The sequence below is a fragment of the Myiozetetes cayanensis genome, unplaced genomic scaffold, assembly GCF_022539395.1.
Source record: "Myiozetetes cayanensis isolate MyiCay16 unplaced genomic scaffold, myiCay2020 scf10, whole genome shotgun sequence".
NCBI lineage: Eukaryota > Metazoa > Chordata > Aves > Passeriformes > Tyrannidae > Myiozetetes > Myiozetetes cayanensis.
This window is the reverse complement of record NW_026086605.1, coordinates 15,657,506-15,685,221: the sequence shown is the minus strand read 5'-3', so window position 1 is coordinate 15,685,221 and position 27,716 is coordinate 15,657,506. Positions and strand designations below refer to the sequence as shown.

At 35.8% G+C, this 27,716-nt stretch overlaps 1 protein-coding gene across 1 annotated transcript in view; it reads left to right on the top strand.

Annotated features, from left to right (window-relative positions):
* Positions 1 to 12,363: 12,363 nt before the first annotated feature.
* Positions 12,364 to 27,716, top strand: part of DNTT (DNA nucleotidylexotransferase) — an 87,570-nt gene continuing 72,217 nt past the window's right edge. Inside the window, exons 1-3 of the mRNA XM_050337910.1 lie at positions 12,364 to 12,566; positions 15,823 to 15,997; positions 22,758 to 22,880. Coding sequence (XP_050193867.1) covers positions 12,364 to 12,566; positions 15,823 to 15,997; positions 22,758 to 22,880 — 501 coding nt within the window. The remainder of the gene's footprint in view (positions 12,567 to 15,822; positions 15,998 to 22,757; positions 22,881 to 27,716) is intronic.

Genomic DNA, 27,716 nt, shown 5'->3' with positions numbered 1-27,716 from the left:
TCCACTTCAGTTTACTCTTCAGATATTTGCTACATAAAATATTGTTAGATCCAACACTGGAATCTGACTTTAAAAAAAAAAAGTAGTTTATTTCAATTTTATGGACAATATTGTTGTCTTAGAAGTTTCAATTAAAATTATGGGATTAGGTCCAGAAGAATTTATATGTAGAACAAATCCCATGAAGAAACATCTATGGATAGTACTAAAGTTTCTGTGATGGGTCATAAGTGTAATGAGATTGGACTTTATTTGTTGTGTGTTAAATAGGCATGTAACGTGTTTGGCCATTATGTAAAATATTGTGGTATAATAGTCTTTCCTCCATGGTTTAGTAATAAATAGTTGGATAGAAAGAAAATGTGCTCCTGGTTAATGTACTCCCTCAGTCCCTCAGTCTCTTGGGAAAAAGATACTGTCCCGAATCTTTGCTGATATATGACTGCTGTCTCCACTAAAGTGGTACCAACTGAATGATAAATGTTTCCAGCTTTGAGCATTGACCTACCCAATATGGACAGAATGTTTTTAACATTAATAGAAGTGAGATGTGTATACATGTGTGCAGGCACCACAAGTTAAAAGCACATTTTTTCTGCACCATTTGTAGAGTAAAGGCCACCTTTCTTCCTTAGCTTTTACTGAACTCTTGTTTACTTATTTAGGCTTCTGAAAACCTTAGATGAATCTCTTACTGAAACACAAGCTTTTTCTTGCCATCTATTCAAGTTTCAGTTATACTAGCTGAGGCAGAAATAATCCAGAAGCTGGCCTTAAACCAGGAATGAAAATGGAAACTACTTCATGTAGAAATCACAACACTCATCTTGTTCTTTAACGTGAAGCCTTCAAATAAATTCATAGGTGTTAAGGTTGCAAATGACTAACAGTTGTTATAGAGTGTAGAGTTATATAGAGAGTTTTGCATAACAGAAATTGATTTATGTAAAAAAAAAATCCTGTTTCATATCTTATGATTGTGATTGAACTAAAGGATATACTTCATAAAAATATCCAGCTTTGATAAAGAGTTTCCAGTGTTTGAGAATTTACCACCAATCCACCTGCACAGAAGTTGATGAAGGTGAATGGATCCCATTTGCTGTGTATTTCTGGTGAGAGCTTGAATTTATCAATATAACTACATATTGCTTCATATCAGTTTAAGTATATCTGAGTATATCCCATTAGGGCTAGTCCTGATATGTCAAAATTATGACTACTAAAAAATCAAGATCATAGTTAAAGGAATGCTTGCAACTTGTTTAAACAACAGCATGTGTTGAAAAAAACCACCAACCATAACCAACCTCCACCCAAACACTGTTCAGTACTGTTACCAAAATCTAACAAAAGCCAGAGATCGAACACATAATATATGGAACTGATTGTTCTGGAACTCATGTTTATCTAAGACTTGGTGTTTGCAGAACTTAGATAAACTACTAAATGTAATCAGCAGAATAAGGTGATTTTAAAATTTTTTTTACTTCTCATTCAAAAATTATATTTTATAATGAAGATAACCCTACATTTAAAAATAAAATAAGGAATTAGGAGATTAAGTATTTTGAAATTGCTTTATGCAATATTGCCTGGCTTCACATCAAGTGAAACACATTGTTCAACCTAAGCTTAATGTGGGTTATTTTTGGACAATTGATACAAGAACTCATTTTTTGGTTGAATGAACACTTTTACTCACAGAGAAACATTTTGGTTTCATTTTGTGGACAATGTTTTGCCTTTTCCAATCAAACAAATATTTCTTTCAACAGTTGTTCGGCAAATGAACCGAAACCACTTTCTTTACCTGCTTGCACTACTATACCATGAGTGCTTCTCTGCATTCAGTAAAAAGCCCTTGCCCACATCAATGCACTAATTTGCTCAATAACTGTATTTAATTTGGGGCCTAATATGATCACTCTACAGGGTGATGAAAAGGGTTAGAGTACTTTAGGTAGAGAAGAGGTGCAACAGCTCGGCTGAGAGTTCTCCAGAGGGAAATTATTGCTTGTATGACAACAAAAACAAGCCTGGTGGCTTCTTGTGAGTTAGGTGTGACTCCTGTCTGTTGGATGCTGTTAGCCCAAACACAGCTGTTGCCTCCCCACACCAAACACCCTTATACAAACAGGAAAGTTTCTTTATTTGTTCAGGAATTAATTAACCATGAACCTGTTTGGTAATGTGGATAAATAATCCCAGCAATTCTCACCCCAACTATCCTAACAGTGTCCATATGCCCAGAATTCTTGGACTATAGTACTTTTAGGCCTTGGGATCATATTGAATTCAATGCTTAGCTCTGTTGAACTCTGAACTAAAGATTTAACCTGTTCAAAATGTTCAAAAATAATTCCTTTTAGCCAAAATCCAAGCACAGTTTTCAGACCTTTGCTCGCATCAGTGCTCAGTCAATTTTCTTGTTTCTAGAGTTGATTGAAAAGACGGGCAAATGAGCTCTGTTTCCCCCAAACCTAATGATTATCCTAACCTGACTGTTGATATTGCATCACTTATAATGACTGGATGCTGCTGACCCCTTTGATACTGATAACTAAGCATACATTATTTGACTTTGTTGATCTGGACCCTTATCTGACCCTTATCCCATATTTGGGCTTTCTTATCTTAGCTACTCTAAGTCCAAGGTTATTGTTACTGCTCTTGTTTGTATCTATACTTAACACCTCTTCTGGGTAAGCACAAGCCAAACTTAAATCCTAATATATATTTCTGAACCTTCCTTAATCCCTTTTTTTTCCCCCTTCTTGTGTCTTTCAGCTATAGCTGTAACCTTTATCCAAGATATGCTATGTTATTAATATGTAAAGCCAAGGAGGTAAAATTATGTTAAGAACACTAAATTTAAGCATAGTCCTAACCTTACTTTATCATGATCCTGCAGAAATCATTGTCCTTGATTTCAGGTCAATACTGCTTTGGTCATTATGCCATATTTAGAGTGGGAATAAAAGTGGTTCCTCAGTTTGAGGTTTGTATACAGATGGGCTGATGATTATGTTTCAGGCACAGAGCTAAGGCAGTATCTCAAAAGATTGTAGGGCCAGATATATACATATATCTGGGGGTAACAGGATTGTAGCTGAATAATTTGCAATATAGCCTTTCTGAAATATGTAGGGTTTAAGTTTGCTGTATTTGAGTCTTAGGACTGCACTCGGAAACCATGGTGTATTCTCACAGCTGAAAAAGATTGAAAAACAGTGATCAAAATGGAAGGTGAATGAGTTTGGATCTTCTAGTTACTTGTGAAAATAAAAGCCTGAAGAGCACCAAGTATGCTGCTTAAATTTACATATGTGCCTATTTTAAAATGTGAGGAATGGGAAGAGGATGGACTGCTTTTCAGGCATATTCAGCATGAATTAGTGTGAAAAGTAATGTATCACTATTAGAGTGTATCCTGTTTATTTGTAGTACTGGAGCAATTTTAACAAGGTTGAGTGTTTTTAATGTATTCATTTAAACAGATATCTATTAAATATGGCTTCTTGGGAAAGACAGCAACAGGATAGATCTTCAGTCACTGCTGTAATGAGAAAATAGTCTCAATTTAGCAAGAAAAGAAAACCTAAATCATGTTTTAAGGTATTTCTAAAAGCTTTCTTGCTTGCTGTGGAGATGATTGAGAAGGCTCTACAGCCTTTCTAAAAAGTAAGTCATAAAGCAGCTGGCTCTACTATCACATGAAATGCCTTCTCAGCTGATTTTTCTAACCCTAGTTTGCTCAGGCTTTGCAAGAGCAAGGTTTTTCAAGTTGTCTTTGGTGGTCACAGTGTCAGGTGCAGCAGTTGACTTCCTTTGGCTCAGACGTCTTAGAGAGAGAGGCTGAGTTGTAAGCTTTGATGTCGAATGTACAGTATTAGGTTGTGAGTGACCAGGTTTCTGCCCCTCACCTTTACCCTTCTACATTGTACTGCTACTCGTTTGCACTGATATTTGTGCTGTAACATACTTGTGGGTAGTGCAGCTGTGGAGGTGGCATGAGGTGATCCTGTTGTGGTTTGCTGTGAAGCAGGAGGGAGCATGTGCATCTCACCACAAAGGTTGGTGGGTCTGTGTTTTGTTCTCTGTTGGTTTTGACCAGTGAGTAGTGAAGAAAATATGTACAAATGGTTCCTAAGAGTGTTTTCCCCAACAATTACTACATGTAACTTTATCTTTAATACTTGGTCAAAATCATTTTATACAGAACTGAAGAGACAAAATTGTGTAACTATATGTAGTATGTACATACACAATTTACAATTAAATGCAAATGCTCTGAAGATATTTTTGATACCTTTCAACTTTAATTTGACAAGGTCTACAAGGGAATATCTCTTTAGGGTATTTGTTAATGTCCTGTATTGTATGCCCTTGGTATATGCTTATATCCTTGCCATCATCAAAGCCTTTCTACTGAGAAGCTGTTCTCCTGGACAGAGCCATCTTTTTCCACTCACTGCATCAAAATGAAGAATATTACTTCCTCTAATATTTTCTCCCTTAAATGTGATTTTTTTTTAATTCCCTCTCAGAAACATCCACTCTTACAGTTTTATTTAGGTACTTTCTTCAATGTCCCACTGTCAGTATTCATCAAGAAATATTTGTGTTCTGTTTCCTTTCACTATGTTGTTTACAACCAGAACAGAGCCTTTTTTTTCAGCCCTCTGAGCTGAGCATAATTTCCCACAGTTCTGTCCCCGCTCTGTCCCCTGTCACATCTGTGTGTCCCCATCCCAACTCCTTTCCTTGTTTTCAACACCTGTAGAATGTGCAGGAAAGGATAAAGAAGACATTTTAACTTACACAACCTATATACAAATGAAATAAGGAACCAGGAAGCCATGGAATCTGTATAAAAGGAAAGATATATTGTACATATAATTACTTGTGACAGAGCATTTTCTGGATTTACTGATGTATGAAAATATACACAGACTTTTCCCTCTGTGGCTTGTGCAGTATGACACATTTTGTACCTTATTAGATGCCTACACATGATAATGGAATCATCATATTTTCTGTAGACACATATTGATAGCAAAATATGATTTTATCAATGTTAAATGTGTAGTTCAGTGATTGACTCTAATATACACCCCTCCATGTATACAGTTTTTATATCATGTTCCATTTTGCTTACATAAGATTTTATTATGCTAGCAAGAGACACCTTGTGTTACTTTTCCATACATTAAAAAGCATGACTACATCTTCTGTTGTTATTTTAATCTATGTAGTTCACTAGTACTGGAGTATTTGCCTCCACAGACCTTTACTTCTTGACAAGGTTTTGATACACATTCACTTCCAGCTGTCAAAGCTGTAGTCTGGGTATGTTGTTATACCCATGCCTTCCTCATTTGTTAAGGGTTGTTGTGCAGTTGCTGTGTGTGTTATGTTGAGATATTCAGGTGCTCTGTGTGTTGAGTCTGTAGAGCACAGACTGATGGGTAAGGCTGTAAGAGACAAAAAGCAGTATTTTCCACAGCACCCCATGTAAATAAACCAGTGGTCTGGCCTAAGTGTATACAAGAGATTTTCTCCAAATTTTCTTATTTGCTTTGGATAGTGAAAGCTTGAGTGATAGGTTGTCACTTCTATGGTGCTTGACTGAAGCTTGTAGAAGAGCAGCCCAGAGTATCAGGGAATGAGCTGACTGGGTTTTGAAAACATGTACATAGTAATGTCAAAATATTTTTTCTGGGCTATATGGTAATTTTGGCACATACTGGTACCTGCTTTTCATAACCCTTAGCAAGTCTCAAGATTCAGGCCTTTCTCTCCTCCAATGTGACCTGATTTTACAACTCTGTAATTCCACATATAACACAGTTTCACAGACAAATTTAGCCTCTCTTTTGTTTATTATGCTTGTATTGATGACATTTTAATGCATTGTAAACCTCATAATGATTTGCCAGCAGCAAAGGAAAACTATTGAATTGTGTTCTTAATAACATCAAGAAATGCAGTGACTAAAAATAGCCTGTATTTTTAATAAAATTTTGAGTAAATTGTTGTAACAGATCAGCATTTACAAATTTATTTACCTGCTTTATATCCTTCCTGCTGTCATGCTTCATAATATATGCTAATAATTAGTTTAGCATAGGAACAGAAAACCAGAAGGATATAGGAAGCCTTATGGGAAGAAAGACATTGAAACTTTCTAGTGAAGTTCTTCTGTATGATGTGATCTTGTGATTTGTCACTTAAATATTGAGTAACGAGCTTGATTAGTAGTTTTGTGATATTACGTTGAGTCTGACTTTTCAAATAGGAATTAACTTCATTTCTTAAAACTGAATTCTCTCTGCAGCAGTAAACACAGTAAATAGGAGTAAAGCTCATAATACAACTAGTTCAATTAGGTGGAATTATCTCTTTGAATGGTATAAAAATGCATCAAAACTTATGATGGAATTTTCTAATAAGCAGATGTGCATCATAAAATAATGGCATGAGACTTGCATCAGGCATTGAAGGAGTCAGAAAGATGACTCTAAAGGCTGTTTTCTCAAAGATGTCTAGGTACAGTGTGTATTTTTTAATAAAGATAAATTGACATATGCTCACAGCTAAGTAAACATGCAATGCTACACTGGGACAGGGTTTCTAGGGCTATTGCAACTTTGAATTGAGTTAGTAACATTGAACTTTCTGCAAGATAAAACAAGGGAAGCAAATCTTGAGATAACCTGGAAAAAGCATTGCTGATGGCTTCAAGAAATAAATTTCTATGAAGTTGAAAAAAACCCCTTCATTGTATCTAAAGGTAGAGCCATGAAATGCACACTGCAAAATAAAAAATGTGCAAATATTTTGTGACACTCCAGGCAGCTGCCAAATTATTAGGTGAAGTCAGTAAGAAATGGAAAGAATGCTTTTGTGTAAACTCTGTCAAGAGTGGTTTTGGGTTAAAAAACTTCAGCTGGATAATACAAGATTTTCTGCTATGAATTAATTACCCAGCTAGGTTACTTCTCCTGTAATTAGTTCTGCATTAGTGGAACTGTGAACCTCAATAAATCAAAAAAGGTGAGAATTCTGCTCCATTCCGCTCTGCTTTTCAGCTTCCTTCAGTTCAAATTTCTAGGATAAAAAAGGCTTCTAATTGGTTTTTCCTTCACCTGCAAAATTCTCAACACATCACTCGGATGAACATCTGTTTTGTTTTCTCTCTGTAGATAACACAAAGAAATGCCTAATCCTCATCAGCAATTCCTTCAGCTTCTCTGATGCTGGCTCTGACTCTTGTCTACAGCTTACTTCAGTGGAGTGTGCAGGAAGAGCTCTGTCAGGACTCTACATGCTGTTAGTTGTTACCTGATGCTTTTGCTCAACAGCCAGGAAGTGAGAGAAACTCTCTTACCTTGGCATGATTTGCCAAAATTGTTGAGAGGGCAACATATCACATAATATTATGCATAAGTTTTTCTTCCCTCTGCAACAACACTATTTGTGGTACTTACTCTTATTTACTTCTCTCTTTTATATTACCTGGTCTAATTATCTCTTCAGCTTGATGATGTGGGAACTGCAAGCCAAAGAAGCTTTTCTGTACTACTCAAATTTGAATGTATAGTCAAAAGCTTTTTGTGAATCATGGCAAGAGCCTTTTTGGGAATGACAACAATAGACTTTTCCCAGTTTCTGATGTTTTGGTTTAAGTACATCTGTCTTTATTAAATGCATCATGGTTTAATATCTCTAAATGTGGAAGGCATAAATCTCACACATTCTACTGTTTGTATATTCTGTAGTGTAAATAGGTCTAGAAATGCTGCAGTGTTACTGCAAGGTGCATCAATTCTATCACCTGGTAACTATCATAACTAATTAAAAGATACACAAACAATTTAGATGTCACATTTGCAGTGTCCTACTAGAGGAGCAGGGGAGGACATAAGGCTTCTTTATAAGATAATGAAAGACAAGAATTTTTGTTATAACATTGTATTAATTTCTAGTATTATATGGTTATATAAGAAGTTTCCGAAATGCTCACAAAAACTTTACTGGGTCATTGTTGAGATAAATAATCTTCACAGCTGCCTGAATATAGACTCTTGCAACCCCATTTGTGTAGCTCCTTCTCTCTGGAAAGTTTTTGGTACTTTTTAATTAATGGAAATGTCTTTAATACTAGCAATGAGGTAAATGTGACTGTCTAAATAAATGGTACTCAGTATCCAGACAAATTTACATTTGTAAACTGTGTTTAGGAGAGATGTATAACTGTCAAATGACCTGCTGGACCATGTATATTGACGGGATTATGCAGATATGTCTCTGCTTGTTGCTGAAAGGTTCTTGGGGCTCTCAGGAGACTACAGTATAAAGAAAACCACTGATGTACCAGCACAAAAAAAAAAAAAAAAAATCAAAGAATGTTCCAATAACAATCACAACAAGGAGCAGCAGCTACCATAAGCAGAGTAACTAAAGAGAGCAATTGTAAACCTTGTTACTGAACAGAGAGATTGAAGGAGGAGTGAAAATAATGGTTTCCAGGGAATATAGGCATATTGATGTGAGGAAGTAGCTCCTGCCAGGATTTGTTACCAATTACTTTTCCCCATGCTCTATGGGAGAACCCTTTTGCTCTACTTAATTATTCAGCACTGTGATATTGCTCTTCCCAAGTTTCCTCAGAACGGGCTTAGAAGAAGTAACTCTTTCTAGAATACCTGTGTATACAGTAAATTAAACAACCTGGCAGCTCTTGGTCTGATTTGAGAGATGTTGCTAAATAAATTCTTTTTATTCAGGTTTTCATCTCCAATTAGAGACTTAAAAAAAAGCCTTGGACTGGACACCACCTGGTCAACTAGACCACGGAACTAAGTGTTATGTCCAGTCTTTTGTTAAACAACTCCTGGGACAGCGACTCCAGAACCTCCCTGGGCAGTCCTTTCCAATGTTTAATCACCCCTTCTGTGATGAAATTCATCCTAATGCCCAAATTGAACCTCCTCTACCACAGCTTGAAACTATAAAAGGAGATGTGGGAGAATTAATTTTTTAAATCAGGAAAAGCACTTCCCATATGCTTTTTAGGCATTGAGAGATTGTTAGGACAGGTATAAACAGCAAAGGGAATGCTTAGCATCCAAGAAATCCAGAATTTAAACAAAAGTAAAGTCATGGAAATGTCTGGACAAAAACAAATATCAGAAGGATTAAAAATTTTCCATGAAATTTTTAATGGGAAAATGCTAAAATAGCAAATTTTTAAAATGAAAAGACTAAGAAAAAGTAATCTTTGTGAAACAATACTGTGTGAGAGGCTGTTATTTATGTGAAATAAAAAAGTATCTAAACAATTACTTCTCTGATTGTTATTGGTGTTACCTGAGAAATGATTTCTCTGAAGGTTAGCAGACTGCAGCTGTGTATTAAAAGCACTTTTCACCATTCCTTGCATGAAAGCTGCATGAAGTGGTCAAGTAACATTTTATGAAATATTTACAATGCAGTCCACTTGAAAGCAGAGCACTAAAAGACTGTCTGACAATAATCAAAAAGGCGCAGTGAAAGCATATGTGAATGCTGAAATTCAGAGGATCTGAACTGTGCTTTCCAGAAATTGTGTGTTCCTGCACTTTTCCTGCCAAAGAACACTCCTTTGAAGCTGGATCAGTACCCTGGCTTCAGGCTGAGGTACAAGACAGTGTTTGAGGATGGTTTGGGATGCTGTTGTTGGCATCAACATCACAAGTGATGAAAGATGTCTGCTTAAATGGCCATCAATATTTGTGTACGTCTCATTCTTAATCTTTGCCTTTGATAGTGTGCAAAACTGATCCACAGCAAGAACATGAAACTTTGTTCTGTGTTCCTCTTGAGGGATGTGAAACACTCTGAACTCCAGGAGATTGTAATGAGATGGAAAAATTTCTACAAGTTTCTATGGTTTTAGGCCATTAATCATATGTGGTGTCGTGACTCAGACAAGAGGATACTTTTCCTTTGTCATAAATAAAAGACATGCTTTTTCTCTACTGTATTTGCTCTCTCCCTAATGCATATTCTACTTTCTTTGTTATGTAGAAAATGTTATAATATAATGTAGGAGAGTAGGATATTCACTCACCTGGGATATGGAAATCCTGTTAATTTTAGAAGGTACACTTAATAAAATTGCATCATTGGCAGAGACTTTTTCATGATATTATACTATGTTTATTAGAGAAAATCTCTTTGCATTAGGTTCAAAGCCAGAAATTGATTTCCAAAGGAACCGAGTGCCTAGTTTGCTCAGATATTTTAAAAATCCCACTAGGTCTCTGTTTGCAGCTTTTTGGCACCTAAATACCCTTGAAAATCTGGTTTAAGACTTATAACAGCAACACAGAGGAATAATAACTTGTTATTCATGCCAGAAGGATTTTACTGGCACTGAGTGTATTGATGTTACACTGGGGAAAATTATATTTACATGTTTTAGAGCACTGAATTAATTATAACATAAAATAAAACTTTGTTTAACATATGTAAAGAATCTGTTCTCAAATGCATTATTCCTTGTAGGGCTTGAGATAAAGTGTTTAACCAAGACTAGAAAAGCTTTAAACAGGGAAGTGACCAGTATTCAGTAGTTGATAAGAAGTCTGGAAAAAAGACATGGAACAACCAAAAGAGATTGCTCATCCTTAATGCTAAATCCATCACTAATAATTTTTTTCTTCCTTGCTGCTATTCTTTTGCTTAAGCCTCTTAAAGTCTGCTTGTCCATTTTCCAGTTCCTATGAAAATATCTCATATAATTTCAAAATAACCTTGAAATGATTTATTTTGACAATTTTAATGTTATGAATTCAAAAGAGGAATAGATATATTGGCTTCTGGGTTGTCCTTAGGCAAGGGAAGAAATGAATGGAGTCTAATCTATATACTGCACTCTGTATATATTTTCTTTATGCCCTCAGGAAGACCCCAGAACTGAAAGCTCTATATTAATTTTTGATGGTTAGTTTCTATTTTGATGAAACATGTTTCTTTAGATCTGCAATAATACAGTTGAAGCAGTAAGAGATATAGTTATTGGAAAATGTCAGTAATACTTTTATAATTTAATTTTAAACTCATGGCGATAATTGCAGGAAACAGGCTTTGACTCATTTTCCTGAAACTCAGGTTCTGTATACATCTGTGATAAAATGACTGAAAATAAAATTGATAGATCTGACTTAGGCAGAGATTTTTCCACCTTGCTTCCTGATCACAAGCAGTGAGAATTGTAAGATATAATGTTTCTGACGTGTTCTGAAGGACTGGTAAAATCCAAATTCTCTGCTTCACTAAAAATAAAAATCAGTCTTGACATGGGAAGGGGGATATTTACCACTGAAGTAGATTTGTGCTGAAATAGATGCATGTGCTGTAAACCTGGTTGTTTGTGCTCACCTTGCTTTAACAGAAATTCAGGGTCATACCTAACTGGATCCAACACAACGTTGGCAACAAACTTTAGTGTAGTTCTGTGGTGAGCAATACCCCATAACCTAGGCAAGGATAGGTCACTGAGTGCTTAAAAGCAAAAAGGTAGTTATGTTTTCATTTCTGTTAACTGCCACAGATAGCAGTGCATTGCAGGGTAAAAGTAGAGAGCAGTGTTGGCAATGAGTGCCAAAGGTACATTAAAACGCATCTGTAATGATTTTTCTTTTACTGCTTTAATAACAAAACAGAAAAAGATTTGGTTTATTGTAAATTTAATTTCAAAGCTATTTTTCCTTTGCTTTCATAAGTTAAGATTCCTTTTTAATCCAGTTAATTACACAGAAGTAGCTATTGTATGGGCTTTGTATTGTATATATTGTATATATTGTGTATATTGTATACAAATACAACATATTTGTATACTATTATTTGTTGTATTCTAAAACATAGTTCTTAGCTAAACATAGGTAGACTTTTTTCCCTAGTAAATGGAATGTAATTTAGTGAATTAATGTGCTCTGTGATTTGGAAAAGGGAGATTTGGAAAAGATTTGAAAGTAGAAATTGATGGAATGGGACCATTAAAACAGCTAAAGACCTGGTTGATGTTTTGAGATAATTTTACTATGATCAGTATTATTTGGATAAAGTCTTTAAAGGCAATGGCTGTTTAAAGGAATGAAAGCATTTTTTGCACCTGTCTGGAGTATTTCTATGCAAGAAGTCCCAGCTGCTAAAGATCAAGTGATGTTTCTGCTTGTGTAGCACCTGTTTTTGATTTCAGAAGGGAAACAAGAAAATTACTTCAATGGGTGGTGACATTAAATACAGCTGCTGCCTGGCAGACAGCATGTTATCTCCATTTTACCCAAGTGAAAGCAGTTCTACCTTTGCATCATGGATAAAATCAAAGCTTCAGCTGTAATCTCCCACAGGAAGAGACAGAAGGGGTTACATTCCCCAAAACTTTCCTGCACTTATGAAGTAAAATTTCCCAAGTTTGTAATTTTTATTATGCAGAGGAAGATGGGGGTAACCAGAAGGATGTTTTTGACGGAGCTGGCAAGAAGAAAAGGTTTCAGAGTAGAAAGTGAGCTAAGGTAGGAAAGTGTTTGTATGTTTTGAAACAACAATGCTGTTTGAAGCATTCTAATTTAATAAATGCAGTTATACAAGTGACTGTAATTGAAGTATTTGCCTATGTATTTGGTGGATATACTTTGTTCTTCCCACTATGAAGATGCTTTGGGATTTCAATGGGTGTTCCTAGTGCGTGGTTCATTTCTGTTGTCTTCTAAGCAGAGAGTAGGGAGAGCACAAACCTTAGCAAAATTTCTGATTTTTCGCTTTTAAAATCTATGGTTCTAATTTATCTTAAGTCTGTCAATTTTAATGCTTCTACATATGAACCATATCTTAAGCTCATCTAAATCAGCCATTGTTTATGTCCTCCTTGATGTCAGGTTAGAATTAATCTAAGCTTTATGGTCAATTTCTAAAACAACAACAACAAAAATATATAGGAATGGAAAATGTTATGGGTTGAGGTGGGTATTTCTTTACATCATTTACTTGTAATACAGTATTTAATATTTTTGTAGTACCCTGATGTGAGTCTCAAAGTTACTGGCTTATACTTTGGTACAATCTGGAAGAGCACTGGAGAAAAAAAGCTTGGGAGTAAACTATGACAGATGTGGCATTTTAGAGAGAGAAAACACTCCAGCTGCAGATTTGTCTGGCGGTGTTTCAATAAGCCAGTGCATTCTGAAGGAAGCTTTCATCCAAACAGAACTTTGCATGAGGGCTAGTTATATCGTTATACAGTTTTCCAAAAGCTACATTACTATGTAGCTGAAGGAAAACTAAGGATTGATCATGTATCTGTATAAAGATTGTATACAACTGGATCCTCCCTATAAGAGCTCATTTCCACTGATTTTTTTTCGATGCCATCAACTTTGAGAGCCTGAGAAAGAAGGGGGAGGATAAATAAAGCCAGATTCAAGTAAGTATTGAACAGAAGCAGGCAATTAGCATCTGATACAAAACTAATTGGATTCTTGGGAAAAAAAAAATGAAGTGTGCTGTTCTGAATCGTACATTAACAATCTGTTGAGGACTGAGCAGAGGCTTTATCTGGGCTACTTTGACACACAGATATTTATTGTCAATATTTCAGACTTCTGTAAATTGCATAAGCAGGTGTTATATTTAATTTCAGTTTAGCTGCTACTGGATAAAACAGAACTATTTAACTGTTGATTTTTGCTTTTGAAAATGCCAGAGGAAATGCTAAATTTGTTATGTTCTGTGCCAAGAAAAAAGCACAGCTGTACAGGTACCAGAGGAAACTGGTGCACAGCAGCTAAACTGCTGCTGTGAGGATAGTGATGGCAAAGTTCCCAGATCTGCAGCTTGTTACAAATACATTACATATGAATATTTTATATGAAGTGAAATAAACCACAGGAAGCAGAAGTTCTATGTCTCTAACTGATTTTTTTTTTTAACTCAAGTAAAGATGTGACAGTTTAATTAAAGTAGGACTTAGCAGGGTTAAATAATAATAAATCAAGCAGTATTTAATGAAGATTCACTTTATTTACATTTGTAATCTATTTGAATAAAATAAATTGGGATTTATTCTTTTTCAATGGACTCTGCTCTTCATGTTCCACTATATGGGGAGAAAAAGATTGTGCTATATCATGACAGTTTTCAGGTTTCTGAAGTATAGTACAGTCAGTACCTTTCTTATATTTCCAAATAATAGTATATTTATTGCATCAGAGATGTTTATTGCACAGTTTTCTGTGGAGTGATTCCAGTTCTTTTCGTTGTGCTTTCATGACTTGATGAATTCAGTGATTATTTGTTTGAATAAGGGTCACAGGGATAGGCCAAGGGATTTTATTGGTCTTCTGGAAAGGACTTAGCTTTGAAAGGCTGTGCAGTTTGCCTTTAACAGCACACATAAATTTTGAAGTCCATGCTAACCAACTGTCTCTACCAGTAGTGGTCTGTCTGCTGGGATGCATTGATGGCTTAACTTCTCCAGGTGTTACAGAGGGGTTGCAAAGCAATCTGTCAGCTCTGTTTGAAATTTGCTGTATATGCACAAGGCTGTCACCAATATGGGCTAGCAGGAGGTCACAGAGGCTTGCAAATAGAGGTGGCTGCCATCAAGATAATTTATGTTCCAATTCTAACTTTGCTTCTGTAAAAATAGTGTCAAATAGTGACACTGTCTGTCTGTGCCTTTCCACCAAGAAGTTTAGGAATCTGTTTAATGATAGAAGTTAATGTTGGCATATACTTCAGAGATACTGAGGTCATACAAGTTCCATGAAAATGAAGAATTTTCTACCTTATCTCTGCTCTTTTTCTGTGTGACACCACCCTCATGGGATGTCTGGGGAGAGGGAACATTCAGAATCATTCACAATATCCTGTCCAGTTAGTAGTTTTCTAAAATTGCTGAGAAATATCAACAGGCCAGATAGAAGATTACAGGTCATGCCAAGTATGCATGTAATCTTTTTCTGAAACATAACTTTGTCCCTGTCCATTATTTTCCTGTGACAGGGGCAGAAGTGTGTCTTTTTAATAGTATGATCCTTTCCAATGTTATTCTAGTAGATCAACCCACATTTACTGCAATAACCTTTGTGCTACCATACTTTTAGGCAATGTACACCATATAATCTATTGAACAGCAACTCAAGTTGCAAATTTTATATTCACTAAACTGTCAGTTTTGTAAGAGACTGGCCTCTTGGCAGCAAGGAAGTGATGTTTAGATGGAGCATGTTATTCATAAGATTCAGTTAATGAACATTTGAAAGTGCCATATGTAAAGAGCTTCATGTAAGTACAGAAAACTTAAATATTCAAAAATATATTACTAACTTTAAAGCTTTAAATAATTATCATGAACAGACTTAATATTGCAAAGCTTTCTCATGTTAATGAGAAATATTAGGAAGGGGCTGTCAGGTATCATCAAGCAGCCTTTTCATTATGGTACTGCTTGTGCAAGCAAAATATTTTCAGAGTTGCAAAGAATGTGTGTTAGGATAGTGCCTTATGGTAGGTAAATGATGCTGAAAGAAAGAAAATGTTGCACTTACAGGAGCTGTCAGACTATAGTCTTTCCTCAAAACAGAGTCAGTGACTGGAATAGATTTATGGTGATATGAAAACATAACTGCTTCCCACATCCTAACCTGCAATATATACTACAATTTTCCAGAAGTAGATGGTAAGTAAATATAGAAATAATAGCTCTCTGTCTGTGTACAGTTGGATTCAGGAAAAAAAAAAAAAGAAATATTTTTGTGTGCTTCCTGACAGTGACGCTGTCACTCATATTGTGGCTGAGAACAACTCTTACTCGGAGGTGCTGGACTGGCTGAAAGGACAGGCTGTGGGTGACAGCTCCAGGTTTGAACTACTGGATATCTCCTGGTTTACAGCCTGCATGGAAGCAGGAAGACCAGTTGATTCAGAAATGAAATATCGTCTCATGGTAAGACGGATCCTGCAGTGACGCTCCTGTTACTCCTACAGTAACACTCCTGTCACTGCAGTAACACTCCTACAGTAACACTCAAAATTAACTGCTGTAATTTTTTGTTTTTAATTTAACCTAAACCATATATACTTGTGATATAATTTCTGAATTTTTTTTGAATTTGAACTTTTTTCCCTGAAATTTACATGAGTAATTTACAAAATTTTAAGAGATTGAAAACATCTTCCATACCTTCTGTATCAGTGTCTGGTAATGTGAAGTGACTATGTCATCATGTGTACAAACTGGTAATACACAATCATAGAATGGTTTGGGCTGGAAGGGACCTTAAAGACCATCTAACTCCCACTGCCTTGCCATGGGCAGGGTCACCTCCCATTAAACCAGGCCACTTAAAGTCTCACCCAGCCTGGTCTTGAACACTTCCAGGGATGAGGCATCCACAACTTCTCTGGAGAACTTGTTACGTTGTCTCACCACTGTCACAGTAAAGAATTCCTTCTTTATATCTAATTCAAATCTTCCCTCTGTCAGTGTAAAACCATTACCCCTTGTCCTGTCACTACTTGCCCTGGTCAAAATTCTCTCTCTAGCTCTCTTGTAACACCTTTCAGGTACTAGAAGGCTGCTGTTCAGTCCTTCCAGAGCCTGAAGAGGCTGAACAATCCCAACTTTCTAAGCCTGTAAAAGTTATAATAAAACATGCATCATTCTTGTATTAAAAAAAAAAACCAAAAAAAGTTACTATTAAAGGCAAAACATCCATCAATGAACCTCCTGTTGCAGTTTTGGTACTTGTGGTATTTGCTCAAATACTCCAATATCATGGTAGATATCCCATGATAGTGTAGTTTAATGGGCTTTTGATTGAACACTTTGCCTTCTCCAAACAATGCAAAGATACTAAAACTTCTGCTGTTGTGAGGTGATCAGCTAACAATGGGGTCCTTGAAGTACCTGTGAAATGAAGGCTACTGTAGTCTCTGGACATGCGTTTACAAACTTGGCACCATCAAGTAAAATTGTGTGAAGAGAAAGGAACTTTTATTATATTGGTGATTTGATGAATGGTGTTTGACCTTGGAGCAACGGATGATAAGTGTTCCTCTGATCTATATCTGACAAAATTATCTCTAATTTCTTGGATTGGAGCATAGTGAGAGACAGTGGTGTTCAATACCCCAGTACAAACAGTAAATGATGAGAGTTTGGTAGGGATGCCTGGGCATACTGTGCCCAGCACGGTGACAGCACGTGCCACTGGGCCATGAAATAGGCCGTGTGTGGCAGCAGGATGAACCTGTGCCTTTGTTCTGCACACACTTGAGCCTCATAGTGATGGACTTAACATGCACTGGTGAAAAAATTAATTCATATGGCAAGAGAACTACAAGTCTGATCAAAAGCTCTCTGAAGTAAAATGAAGGATTCCTGCTGATTTCTGAGGGTCTGGATTAGGCTCTGTGTGAACTGTGACCCCACTGCAAAATGGTAACTACAAATGCTGGAACCATGGCAGGATCTGCAGTGTGTCCTTCCTGTGAGGCAGAGGATGCCTGAATATTCAACAGCAATATTGCACTATTGGCTGCTGCTTCATCCTGATGATTAGATTATGAAGGATGATTCCTAAATGCCACCCTTCCCCAAGAAAAACTGTGACTCCTGATTATATTTTTCAGTCATCTTTCATTTTCATTGCCAGAAATTATTATCCAGGTTTTTACATAGAAGAATTACTGTTTAATAACACTGTGGGTTGGGGTGTGTGTGTGTGTGGGGAGTGAATACACCAGATGCAGCTGTCGCTCTCAGACTCAACATGATTCCATGACAGAATATGTGTTTATATTTGAAATCCTTCCAATTAAATATTTTTGCAGTATATTTATAATATTTTCAGTGAATCTACTGGAGGGAGGATAGACCAAAGAAATCAATATAAAAAGGAAAAAAAAAAAAAGGGAGGCTTGTAAATACTGCATTGTGTTATCTCACAGGCCATAAAAATATAAATTCAGGGATTACAAAGAAGTTTTATAAACAAGAAATAAATCAGAAACATGAACAAAATCCTGTGAACTTTGCTGAGAGTTTCACATCAGCATTAAAATAAATCAAATTACCTTTTATGTACATTCTTAATTTCAGCAGTGCATGAAGACCTATAAATTCAAATATCTCAGCAAATGTCTTTTCATTAATTTTTTTTTCAAAGCAAGGAATGTCTTTGTCTTTCTCCGAAATTCCTCCATTAGTTTTTTCTTGTTGGGTGTTTTTTTGGTTTTTTTTTTTTTTTTTTTTTTTTTTTTTTTTTTTTTTTTGAGAAGTCCACTGCCTTAGTCCTTTTGGAGTACTTCTGAAGCATAAACTTCTGCAAAATGTACCAGCACTGTCAGGAGATCATTATTATACTTTAAGACTGGCTCTGCAAGTAAGAGCTTCTGTTTTTATTGAAACATAAAGATTTCATGCTAATAACTGTAGAGTACAATAAGGAAGCCAGTGACAGCTGTACCCTTAACTTTAAATCTTATAGTTAAGACCAATCTTAATTATATATTTTCTCTAAAGTAATAAACATTTTGGTAAAGCAAACAAGGAGAAAAACCCAGAAGGATTCTGGAAGTGCAGCAAATTTAAAAATAATTTTATTGTTGCAGTTTCACCATGATAATTTTTTTTTCTGCCTTGAGAAACAAGGAAGGTTTGAAGTAAAGGTTAATTTTCTTTTTAAGTACTAGACTGAACTCATACATAATGTAATTTAATTGGAGTTTCACTGAAGACAAATTTGGTCCATTATGTCAGACTTGTAAAATGTGAAATGAAAGTGAATTAACAAACCTTGAACTCGGGCTACATAATGAAGGTTTTGAGGTAAAAGGAATGGATTGCAGTGTGGGGATGTTTTGGGTGAAATCTCATCCACATGTAGTTAGTGGTAAAATTCCCATTAATATCAATAGCAGTAAGATTTCATCTTTCAGATCTTAAAGTAGTGTATTTGGAAGGTCATTCTTCATTCAGGACATTTGTTTTAATGCATTACTGGAAAGAAATACCCTTCTCCATGCAAAACAAGGGAAATAAAGTCAGAGTTACAGACCATTAGCTAACATACTAATTACAATTGTCATTAAAGTCCATCTTTCTGTTGTTGCGAATGATCCGAGAGATGCTCTGATGTTAATGATTTATAGCATATAAAAGATTGGTTGACCAGATCTAAGATGGTCTGAATTATTATTGATTCATTTGGTAACAGTTGACTTTTATAGTTAATAGCCATCATTTGATTTAATAGCCTTTGGAAATATGGTAGCTGAACATCCGCTTTAAAGGGAATTCAAAATATTTCTCTGGCAAATGTATGTCTTTGTCCAGAGGCACCTTTCCTACCACAAGAAGATGGGTATTCTGGACAATAGCAGGATGTGGACATTGAGATTATGCAAGGGCATCCCAATGTACTAGAAAGTACAGCTGTTTCCCAGATAGTGGAAAAGAAAGAGGCAGAGGGGAAGCTTTCAGAGGGACAAAAAGGAAGAGAACCATAAGGGGCTTGGCACATTCAGCAGCCTTAAGAACTGTGCTGTGACTACATCTTGTCTGCCTTTTCCTCAGTGAGAACCCCAAAGTTCATAGTTATTTAGTTTGTTTGTGGTCTTAGTTGTTTTTTTTTGGTTGTTGTTTTTCTTTTGTTGTTGTTTTGATTGGTTTTGGTTTTTTGTTTGGTTTGCTTTTCATTTTTGTTTTTTTTTCCTCCTAGAAAGCAAAAGAGATTTATTTCTTTGAACAAAAGATTTTCTTCCACATTAGGAAAAGGAAGTGTCATCTTTTGATCCCTCATCTTATCATGTGTCAGGCAACTCATATTTAACATTTTCTGAAACCTTTCACTCTGTTTTCTTCTGAAAGAGAGAGGCTGCAACTAATGGAAGAGATCCTTCATACTGTCAGTCAGAGTTTATCAGAAAATAAAACGAAACTTATAAACTGGCTGCCACCTCTTTGTAAAATGCTGGGTATCAGTGGACTTTATTATTTGATCAATGCTGTCTGGACTTTACAAAACTACTGGCTGCTTGTATCTGTGCACCTTATTCACTGCTGCTTCATTTTTCTCTCTGTTATTTCCCTATATCATTATACTTCTTTGTTAATGTTATTTCTATGTGTTAAAAAAATAATTTGACAAAGGGCAAAGTAGTCCCCCACAAGATTAATTCTGTAATGAAGTTCCTCAGCTGTACAAAGCAATGTTAGTGGTACAGGCTGATTTTCCTGCTTATGCCATGTGTAAAATGTCACTGTGAAGGAGTAGCAAGTGACATTCACTGTTACTGCAGCCTGGATGTGGGGTACAAACTCAGACTAGCTCTAGTGATTAAGTAGCCTACATTTGGAAACTTTTCAGTGGTTGCCCCTGTGCAGTGTACCAGAATTTCATTTTCATGTAGTAATCTGCAAAAAAAAAAAAAAAAAGGAATTTTAATGCTTATATTTTTCTCATCTATGTAATTGTTTCTTCTTAGTATTAGGAATTATTTTTGGTGCAGTGAGTTTCCAGGATTCCCTACACTGTTCTATACTGTAATTGCTATTGACGGAACTTTAGGTTTGTCCCATAATCTGTACAAACAATTTTTTCCCATCTGGTTTTCCCACCAAAAAGCAATATCAATCCTGCTCATGTCCTACTGCTGATAGATGATCTCTATGGTTCTCATGCAGGCATCATAACATTCCCTAAAAATGAGACTATAGTACCTACTGTTTGATAGATATTTTTGCTGTTGATTTCTCTCCAAAGTTTCTTCTGTTGTTATATATAATCAAGTCCCTCTAGTTAAACATGAAACTCCTACTGATTAAAAAAAAATGCTCAAATATCTTTGCCAAGGCAGGAAGAGAATGTTAATGCCCAGTCTATCATCCTCTTAAATGCATAAATTTTCTGCATTAATTTTGCTTTCATCCACAATGAAGGTGATGCTGCATGTAGGGCTCTTGTTCTTTGTGTGTGTCCTAATGAAGACAACAGCTTATTATATATTCTATTCAGTAACATTCTGTTTGTTCACTTTGCAACTGACACTATAACTTCAAGCAGTATATTAGCACTCATCAATCATAGTTTATATGATTTAAAATCAATTTAAAATATAATTCACGAATGTGTGCAGAAGTGGATGAGTTGTGTTTTTGATCCTGACTGAAACCCATTTTGGTTATTCCCAAGAGTCGTCTTACACATAAAATGGCTTTATTTTTTTCACTGTATATTGTGAAAACTACCATATAATTCACTGCTCCTTCAGTTGTGCAATGCCTTTTGTGTGTGTGTGAATGCTGTTATTTAACTACTCTGTATCAAATACAAAGGCAATTTAGCATGAAATTATATGTGTGTGTGGGTCTGGTTGTGAAGGCACATGTTTATAGGTTTGCAAGCCTTTTGTCTGTATCTTTGGATGTGGAGGAGAAAGGGCTCATTATGCCATTATTGGGGCAAAAATTTCTTCTGTGTGTCTTTGTGATTTTTTTATTGTTGTTGTTGAACCCTTTCCCTGTGGCTCTGGATAATGCACTGCAATACATTTTTGACAGATCTGCCCGAAGTTTTTAGACAAGATGACAAATAGCAAAAAATACACAGAAATGCTGAGGACACCATGTGTTTCTAAAGGATTTCAGATTTGGCATATTTAATGAAAGCAAAGGCATTAGGTATATAAGGCAGCAGAAAAACTAGTGCAAGATTGTCTTTTTCCTAATCAGAACACTGATCAGGAAACGTTCACACGATCAGAACGCTCACATGAAGAGGACTCGTGCTCAGCACTCTTTTGCCAGTGGGGTTATGTCTCTGTATCCCCTCTTTCAGGAGAATTCCTTTTCCATCCTTCAGAGGTGGGTTGCCTGATGATTAGGTAATGCCCATTAGAGATTTGGGATCTGACTCCTTTTCCTTGCTTCAGTGAACATCTAAAAGTGATGTCTGAATTGGATCAGCGTGTATGGGAATTGATTGGGTGAAAAAACACATCGTAAGGTGAACACTGTCTGTTGAATGAGCAAAGGATGGGCATTACTCTTCTGTAGCTGTTTATGAATGTTTCCTTCACTCTAAAATGACCCCAAAAGAGAACATTTAGCTTAGTGAATTAAATCCAAATAAAAAAGTTTTTTATCATTTTACCTGCAAGAGGGGAGAAAACCCTATTTTCAAGTCATATAAACATTTTTCCTCCACCACTGAATTTAACTACAGACTGAAAAAGTCAGTTATTTGAGAATTTACCTTTTTTAATTTTTTCTTCTCTTTGGTCTAATATTCCTGATCTTATATTGAATAATCTAATGTTTTCTAGGAAAATTTTCTGTTCTTTTGAGCTTATCTACCTTAAAGCTTTGTAGTTTTTCAATCTTACTACAGTAGTAAGAGTAGTAGAGACACACACCATTTAGACAGACTTTTTTTTTTTTTTTAATGGCAGTGCAATTGAAAACTCCCTAAGAGCTTACTGCAGAAAATCAAAAATCCCAGTAACCACCAGATAAAGTGGTACTGTCAGTGCAGGCAATGTGAAATCAAATGTTTTTTCTAGGAGGATGGTAGGAGCATTATTATTCACTTGCCTTCTCTTTAAAAGTACATATTTTGGGCCCACTAAATGTATTCTTTGTATTTTCAAGCCATTTGACAGGTGTGTCATCAACCCTTTTTTTTTTTTTTTTACTTTTTTAGGAGCAATGTCAGTCTCCTTTGAATACACCTGAATTGAAAGTGCCATCAGTTATTGCAAGAAAAGTGTCTCAGTATTCGTGCCAGAGGAAGACAACTTTAAATAACTACAACAAGAAATTCACGGTAATACTTTTTCCATCCATGAAATAAAAGCCAGTATAAGTAAAATAATTAATATAGTACTTGCATCAGTATTTTCTATGATGCCCTCTGCAAATTTGGGAGTAAACAGGCAGCACAGTAACAATTAAAAACAGTTATAAATCTGCCATTCTTAAATTAAAATTGAGTGCAAGCTTAATTGCTGAAAGCTTAACACAGTGGATCTGTAAATACACTAATAGCTTGTAAACACATGAATTTTTAGAACAAATGATAGAGCAGTAATCTGAATATGTCTTTTAGCCTTTCATCACAGTCTTATTTGACAAGTTAAAAGTGATAATAAGCAAAACCTTGGTTTAGGTCAGTCCAGGATACTTCACAATTGCTATGCTGTCTTCCAGTTTGCTCAGGGGTTTGGTTCTTCAAAGTATGATTCTAAATTTTAGATTTTCAGTTCTGTAGTTATGAAAACAGATTGCACGTTAATTACTTTAACATGACACCCCCCCCCTTGAATTGTCTAATTAATTAAAAATCTTGGAGGCTGTCTTATATCCTGGTTAATGCTCATAACATTACACATTTCAGTGGGTATGAAGAGCCTGAGTCCTCTGGTCTAAATTCCTCTTAAGTTTTATTGTGCCTAATGGCTCCTCTTGGCTGGCTCGAGGTACTCAGTGACCACTAGGAAATAGGAAACATTTGTCAGAGACTCAAATGTAGCATAGTCTGGATACATCTGGCATATTTATATGCATATGTTTCAACTATAACATTAAACACTTCATTTTTTCTAATGTTTTATTATTTATTTTGTTATTATTTATTATTATTCATAATTTTTAGGTTTCTGCTGTGTGTCTGACTATAAATACACACAAATCTTTCAAGTAAATATTATTTGTAAGCTCCATATGAAAAGAACAGCAATGGATACCAATTATTTGTGAATAAAAAACATTTACAGTGTAAATACTAAAACCTCTGAGAATTCAGAACTAAAGATAAACCTACAAGCAACTCCAAAATTATTTGGGAATGCACAGTTAAAAATTAAACAACTTAAAATTTGCCTTGTGGTGATGCTTTGAAATAATCATCAATTGTATCAATTGTATAATACTGTTTATGGTACTGAAATATGTTAAACTCTTTGCTTATTTAATGAAAGTCCCTTTTTGACCAATATGATTGAGTTTTTGAGCCTGAGGTTGGGCTAGAGACCTCTTGCGGTCCCTTCCAACTCCAACGATTCTAACATTTCCCAAACTGCTTCCTTTGAACAGCTGTTGTGCCCCACCTCCTGTTAGAAAAAAAAGGTTGCAAATGTTACCATTTAACCTCTTCAAAGCAGTTATTCTTTTCCACTGTTTACAAAGATCAAATACAAGCTTCTGTAGGGGAAAATGTCAGACCAAACATAGTATGACCAAAAGGTTATGTAAAATACCAACCTTCTTGGAGAAAAAGGAATTAAGTGTCTTAGTTCTACTCTTCCTGAAAACAGTGGAATGTGGGAGTCCAGCTCCTTATTGAATTTTCTGTATTACAACATTTTGTCAGACATTCTGAAGGTAAAAAATGAAAAGTTATTAGTATGGATAATGGCAAAGCAAAATGGTTGCCCTATAAGGCACAAAGTTGTTGATTTTTAATTATCATTAACATTGTGAACATATGCATTTTGAGTGGTTTCTGTTATTTGTGTGTTTCACAGAGTTGGTCCCTAAATTACTTCCAGATTTATCATTGCAGCGGTCTTAATGTAAGAGTACAACTTGGATTTTATAAATTAATTTAGCTGAACACATTAGAAGCAGGGCACCAAGACTCCCTTCTGTTGTCCTGTATATCAAACTTTTCTGAGTCTGGGTAGGAATTAGGTTTTGTAGCAACCAAGGTGCCAGTTTTTCATCTTCATACTTTGACAGCAACTGTTCCGAGTTCATGCTGTATTTTATTTCTGGAGGTGCAACTGGTCAAGTTGATAATGCCTATGAGTCTGCCTAACATCTGCATCTTGAGACTTGTAATGGAACCCCTTAGGGCTGTTGCTCTTGTCCCTCACAACCAAAGCTTGCAATGACAGCTGAAGGGTTTGGGTGTTTATGGACTGCCAGTCCTAGCACATTCCCCTGCAGGCCTTCCAGTTAGTCTGCCTAACATCACAGGAGCCTGATTTTTAGATTTGCTGTTGTTTAGTCGGACTTATATTAAACCTGTAATTCACGTCCTCAAATAAAAGTGTTCCAACAGATTTTTCAGTGCAAGCACTTAGCAAATGCACTGAAGCATTGGCATAATTCACTTGTGCATGCTGTGGGCAGCCAACCATTAAATGACAGATTTTCCCTGGCTCAATACCATACATTCTGAAAATTGGGTCCAAACCATCTTGAGTTATGCGTTGATGGTAGTATTCTATTATAACAACTTTATTTTGTGAGCCAGGGTTGTTCCCTTTTCTTACAGATTTTCTGTTTTCCTCGGTTAGCTTGACAAAATTGCTTTCTGATCTTGACTATAATAAGGGTACAAAACTATTATTTCCTTATGCATTCTTGGATGAACTCTTGGACTTTGCCCTGATACGCTGTATCAATGTCCCCTTTCCAATAAGTAGTAGTTGTGTTTGAGAAAGTGGGGTTGTTACACTGGAACAGTCACTAGTAGGCAATGACATGCATTCAAGGATTTGGATGTGCATATTTCTGGAAGAGGCACTTTTGGGCACTTGATTTCTGTAGAAATTTTGATAATTAGTGGTAATTTTAGTCTTGAGTCCTGCATATATTTCCCCTTGAAAGACCACTTATTAAAACAAAATAGCAGAGATTTGGTGAGAGCTGGTGAGGACAATGTGGTGAATTAATAAACAATGTGCAATGTCTGTGTTCAACTCTCTCATGTTTCCTTTCTGTTGTAATAGACAGAAAATAACTTGCAGAAAGTTGCAAAAAACTGGTTTTATACCATGGAAGAAGTCACAGAAGGGTTGGCAAAAACTGTGCAGATGTCAAGATTTCGTTATTATGTCAGTATGGGTCAAATCCCAGCCAGATTATTTTTCATAAACTGTTGAGGTGTTAGGGCTTGTTATGTGAGGAATGGAGTAAGTATGTCAGATTGTGTGCCAAGGAGGAGACAGCAGCACTGTGTGTCAGTTCACGGAGTAGAAACCCAACTGCTTCAGACTTGGGCTTTGTGCTGTCTTTGGGTCACTGTGTATCGTGAGCTGTGGCCTCATGGTGTGTAGGATGAGAACCACTGCCATGGGCTTTATTGATTTGGGTGTTCCAGGAATGCACCCCAATGCATAAACCTGACTCCACAGGTGAACTGTAGCTGTCCAGACGGGTAAAGCTGCAAAACAAAAGAGCAAATCCTTTCAGTGGAGTCTGTACCTTAGCATGTTTCCTTTATGTTTGTCTTAAACATTAATGTTATTATGGAATATAATATTACAATATTATTCTCTGGCTTGTTTGGAGCTAGACTCCCTCTCCTACTGAAAATTTACACTTGGGGGCTGCATTGTGTTTTCCTGTGCTAAAATGAAAGGAGTCATTCTACTGTGCCTGAGAGGGGTTGTTGGATTTGAATATTAATACCAGACTGCAATAAAACTCAGAAAGACATTCTTTGTGAGGAAAATACAATTTAATTCTTACAGAAGAAACTAATTAAGTCAGAGGCAAATGGTTCTGTGATTCTGAGGCTTATTGCTAATGCTACTGAATGTTACTTTGCTTTGGCTGTTACTCATGGTAATGAGAATGTGGATGTTTAGCATGGGAAAGACGCCTGGCTTCTTTTCCACTCTGTCAGACAAAAAATATTCCTTTTAAATTTTTTTTCTTTTCTATCTACAGAAACATGTATCAGTTATGCCAGTGGCTCAAGTAATTATTATTATTACATTTTAAAACAGACCTCAGAAGAACCTCAACTTTAGCTTTATAATGAACTTGGGAGCTGTGCAGTAGAAAACCACTAACTGAATGGATACTTTTAATAACATGTAGTGTCTTACTGACATAAGTTACTTCAGTAAAAATTCTCCAGACTGCACCTCAAAATTGCAAATTTCTTAGATGTTTAGAAAGTGTATACCTATTCAAAATTAACTGATGGTTTGGTCCTAGGAGTAAATTTCTCTTCTGATTTTTAAGGTAAGTGGGAGGATGCTGCCTAAAATACAGACAGAGTATAAATATAGCTGTACCTTTCAGCAATCCAAATTTTTATGTATACATGAAGTCTGTGTTGCTTTCTTGGACTAGTGTATGTGTGTAATAAATATTTTGTATTTTATATTTCTTATCACACTATGTTTTTCATCTAGGGCATTGTTATGTGATTAACACACTAACTGCATTTTTGTGTTGTGTCAGCAGATCTTTTATCACAATTGTATTGTTTTCTTTTACATTGTGTGGAAAAATATGGAAACTTTTCATGAGTTCCACTGAACCTGATATTATTGGTTAATAGGAGGAGCAACTGGATCTAACATATTTATTTCAATAACATATTTATTTCTAATAATGCATAGACCCTGAGATCGTGCACATTATGCTATTACATTATTCTCTCAACCTCCTTGTATCTCCAGCTGTATAAGATAACATGTTAAAATCTTTGGATCTGGGCAAATATTGGGCTTTTCAGTTCAGATAAAAAAAAATCAGACTGAACAAAAAATGAACTATTTCCTTTGGTTGGAAGTCAGTTTAGTCGAGGCTACAGGTTGGTTTGAACTGCTTAATTCTCTTTGAATAAGCACCTGAATGTATTTATTTTTTCTGTTGGTCTATCCAAAACATTTTCACATGCCGTATATATCTTCCACTG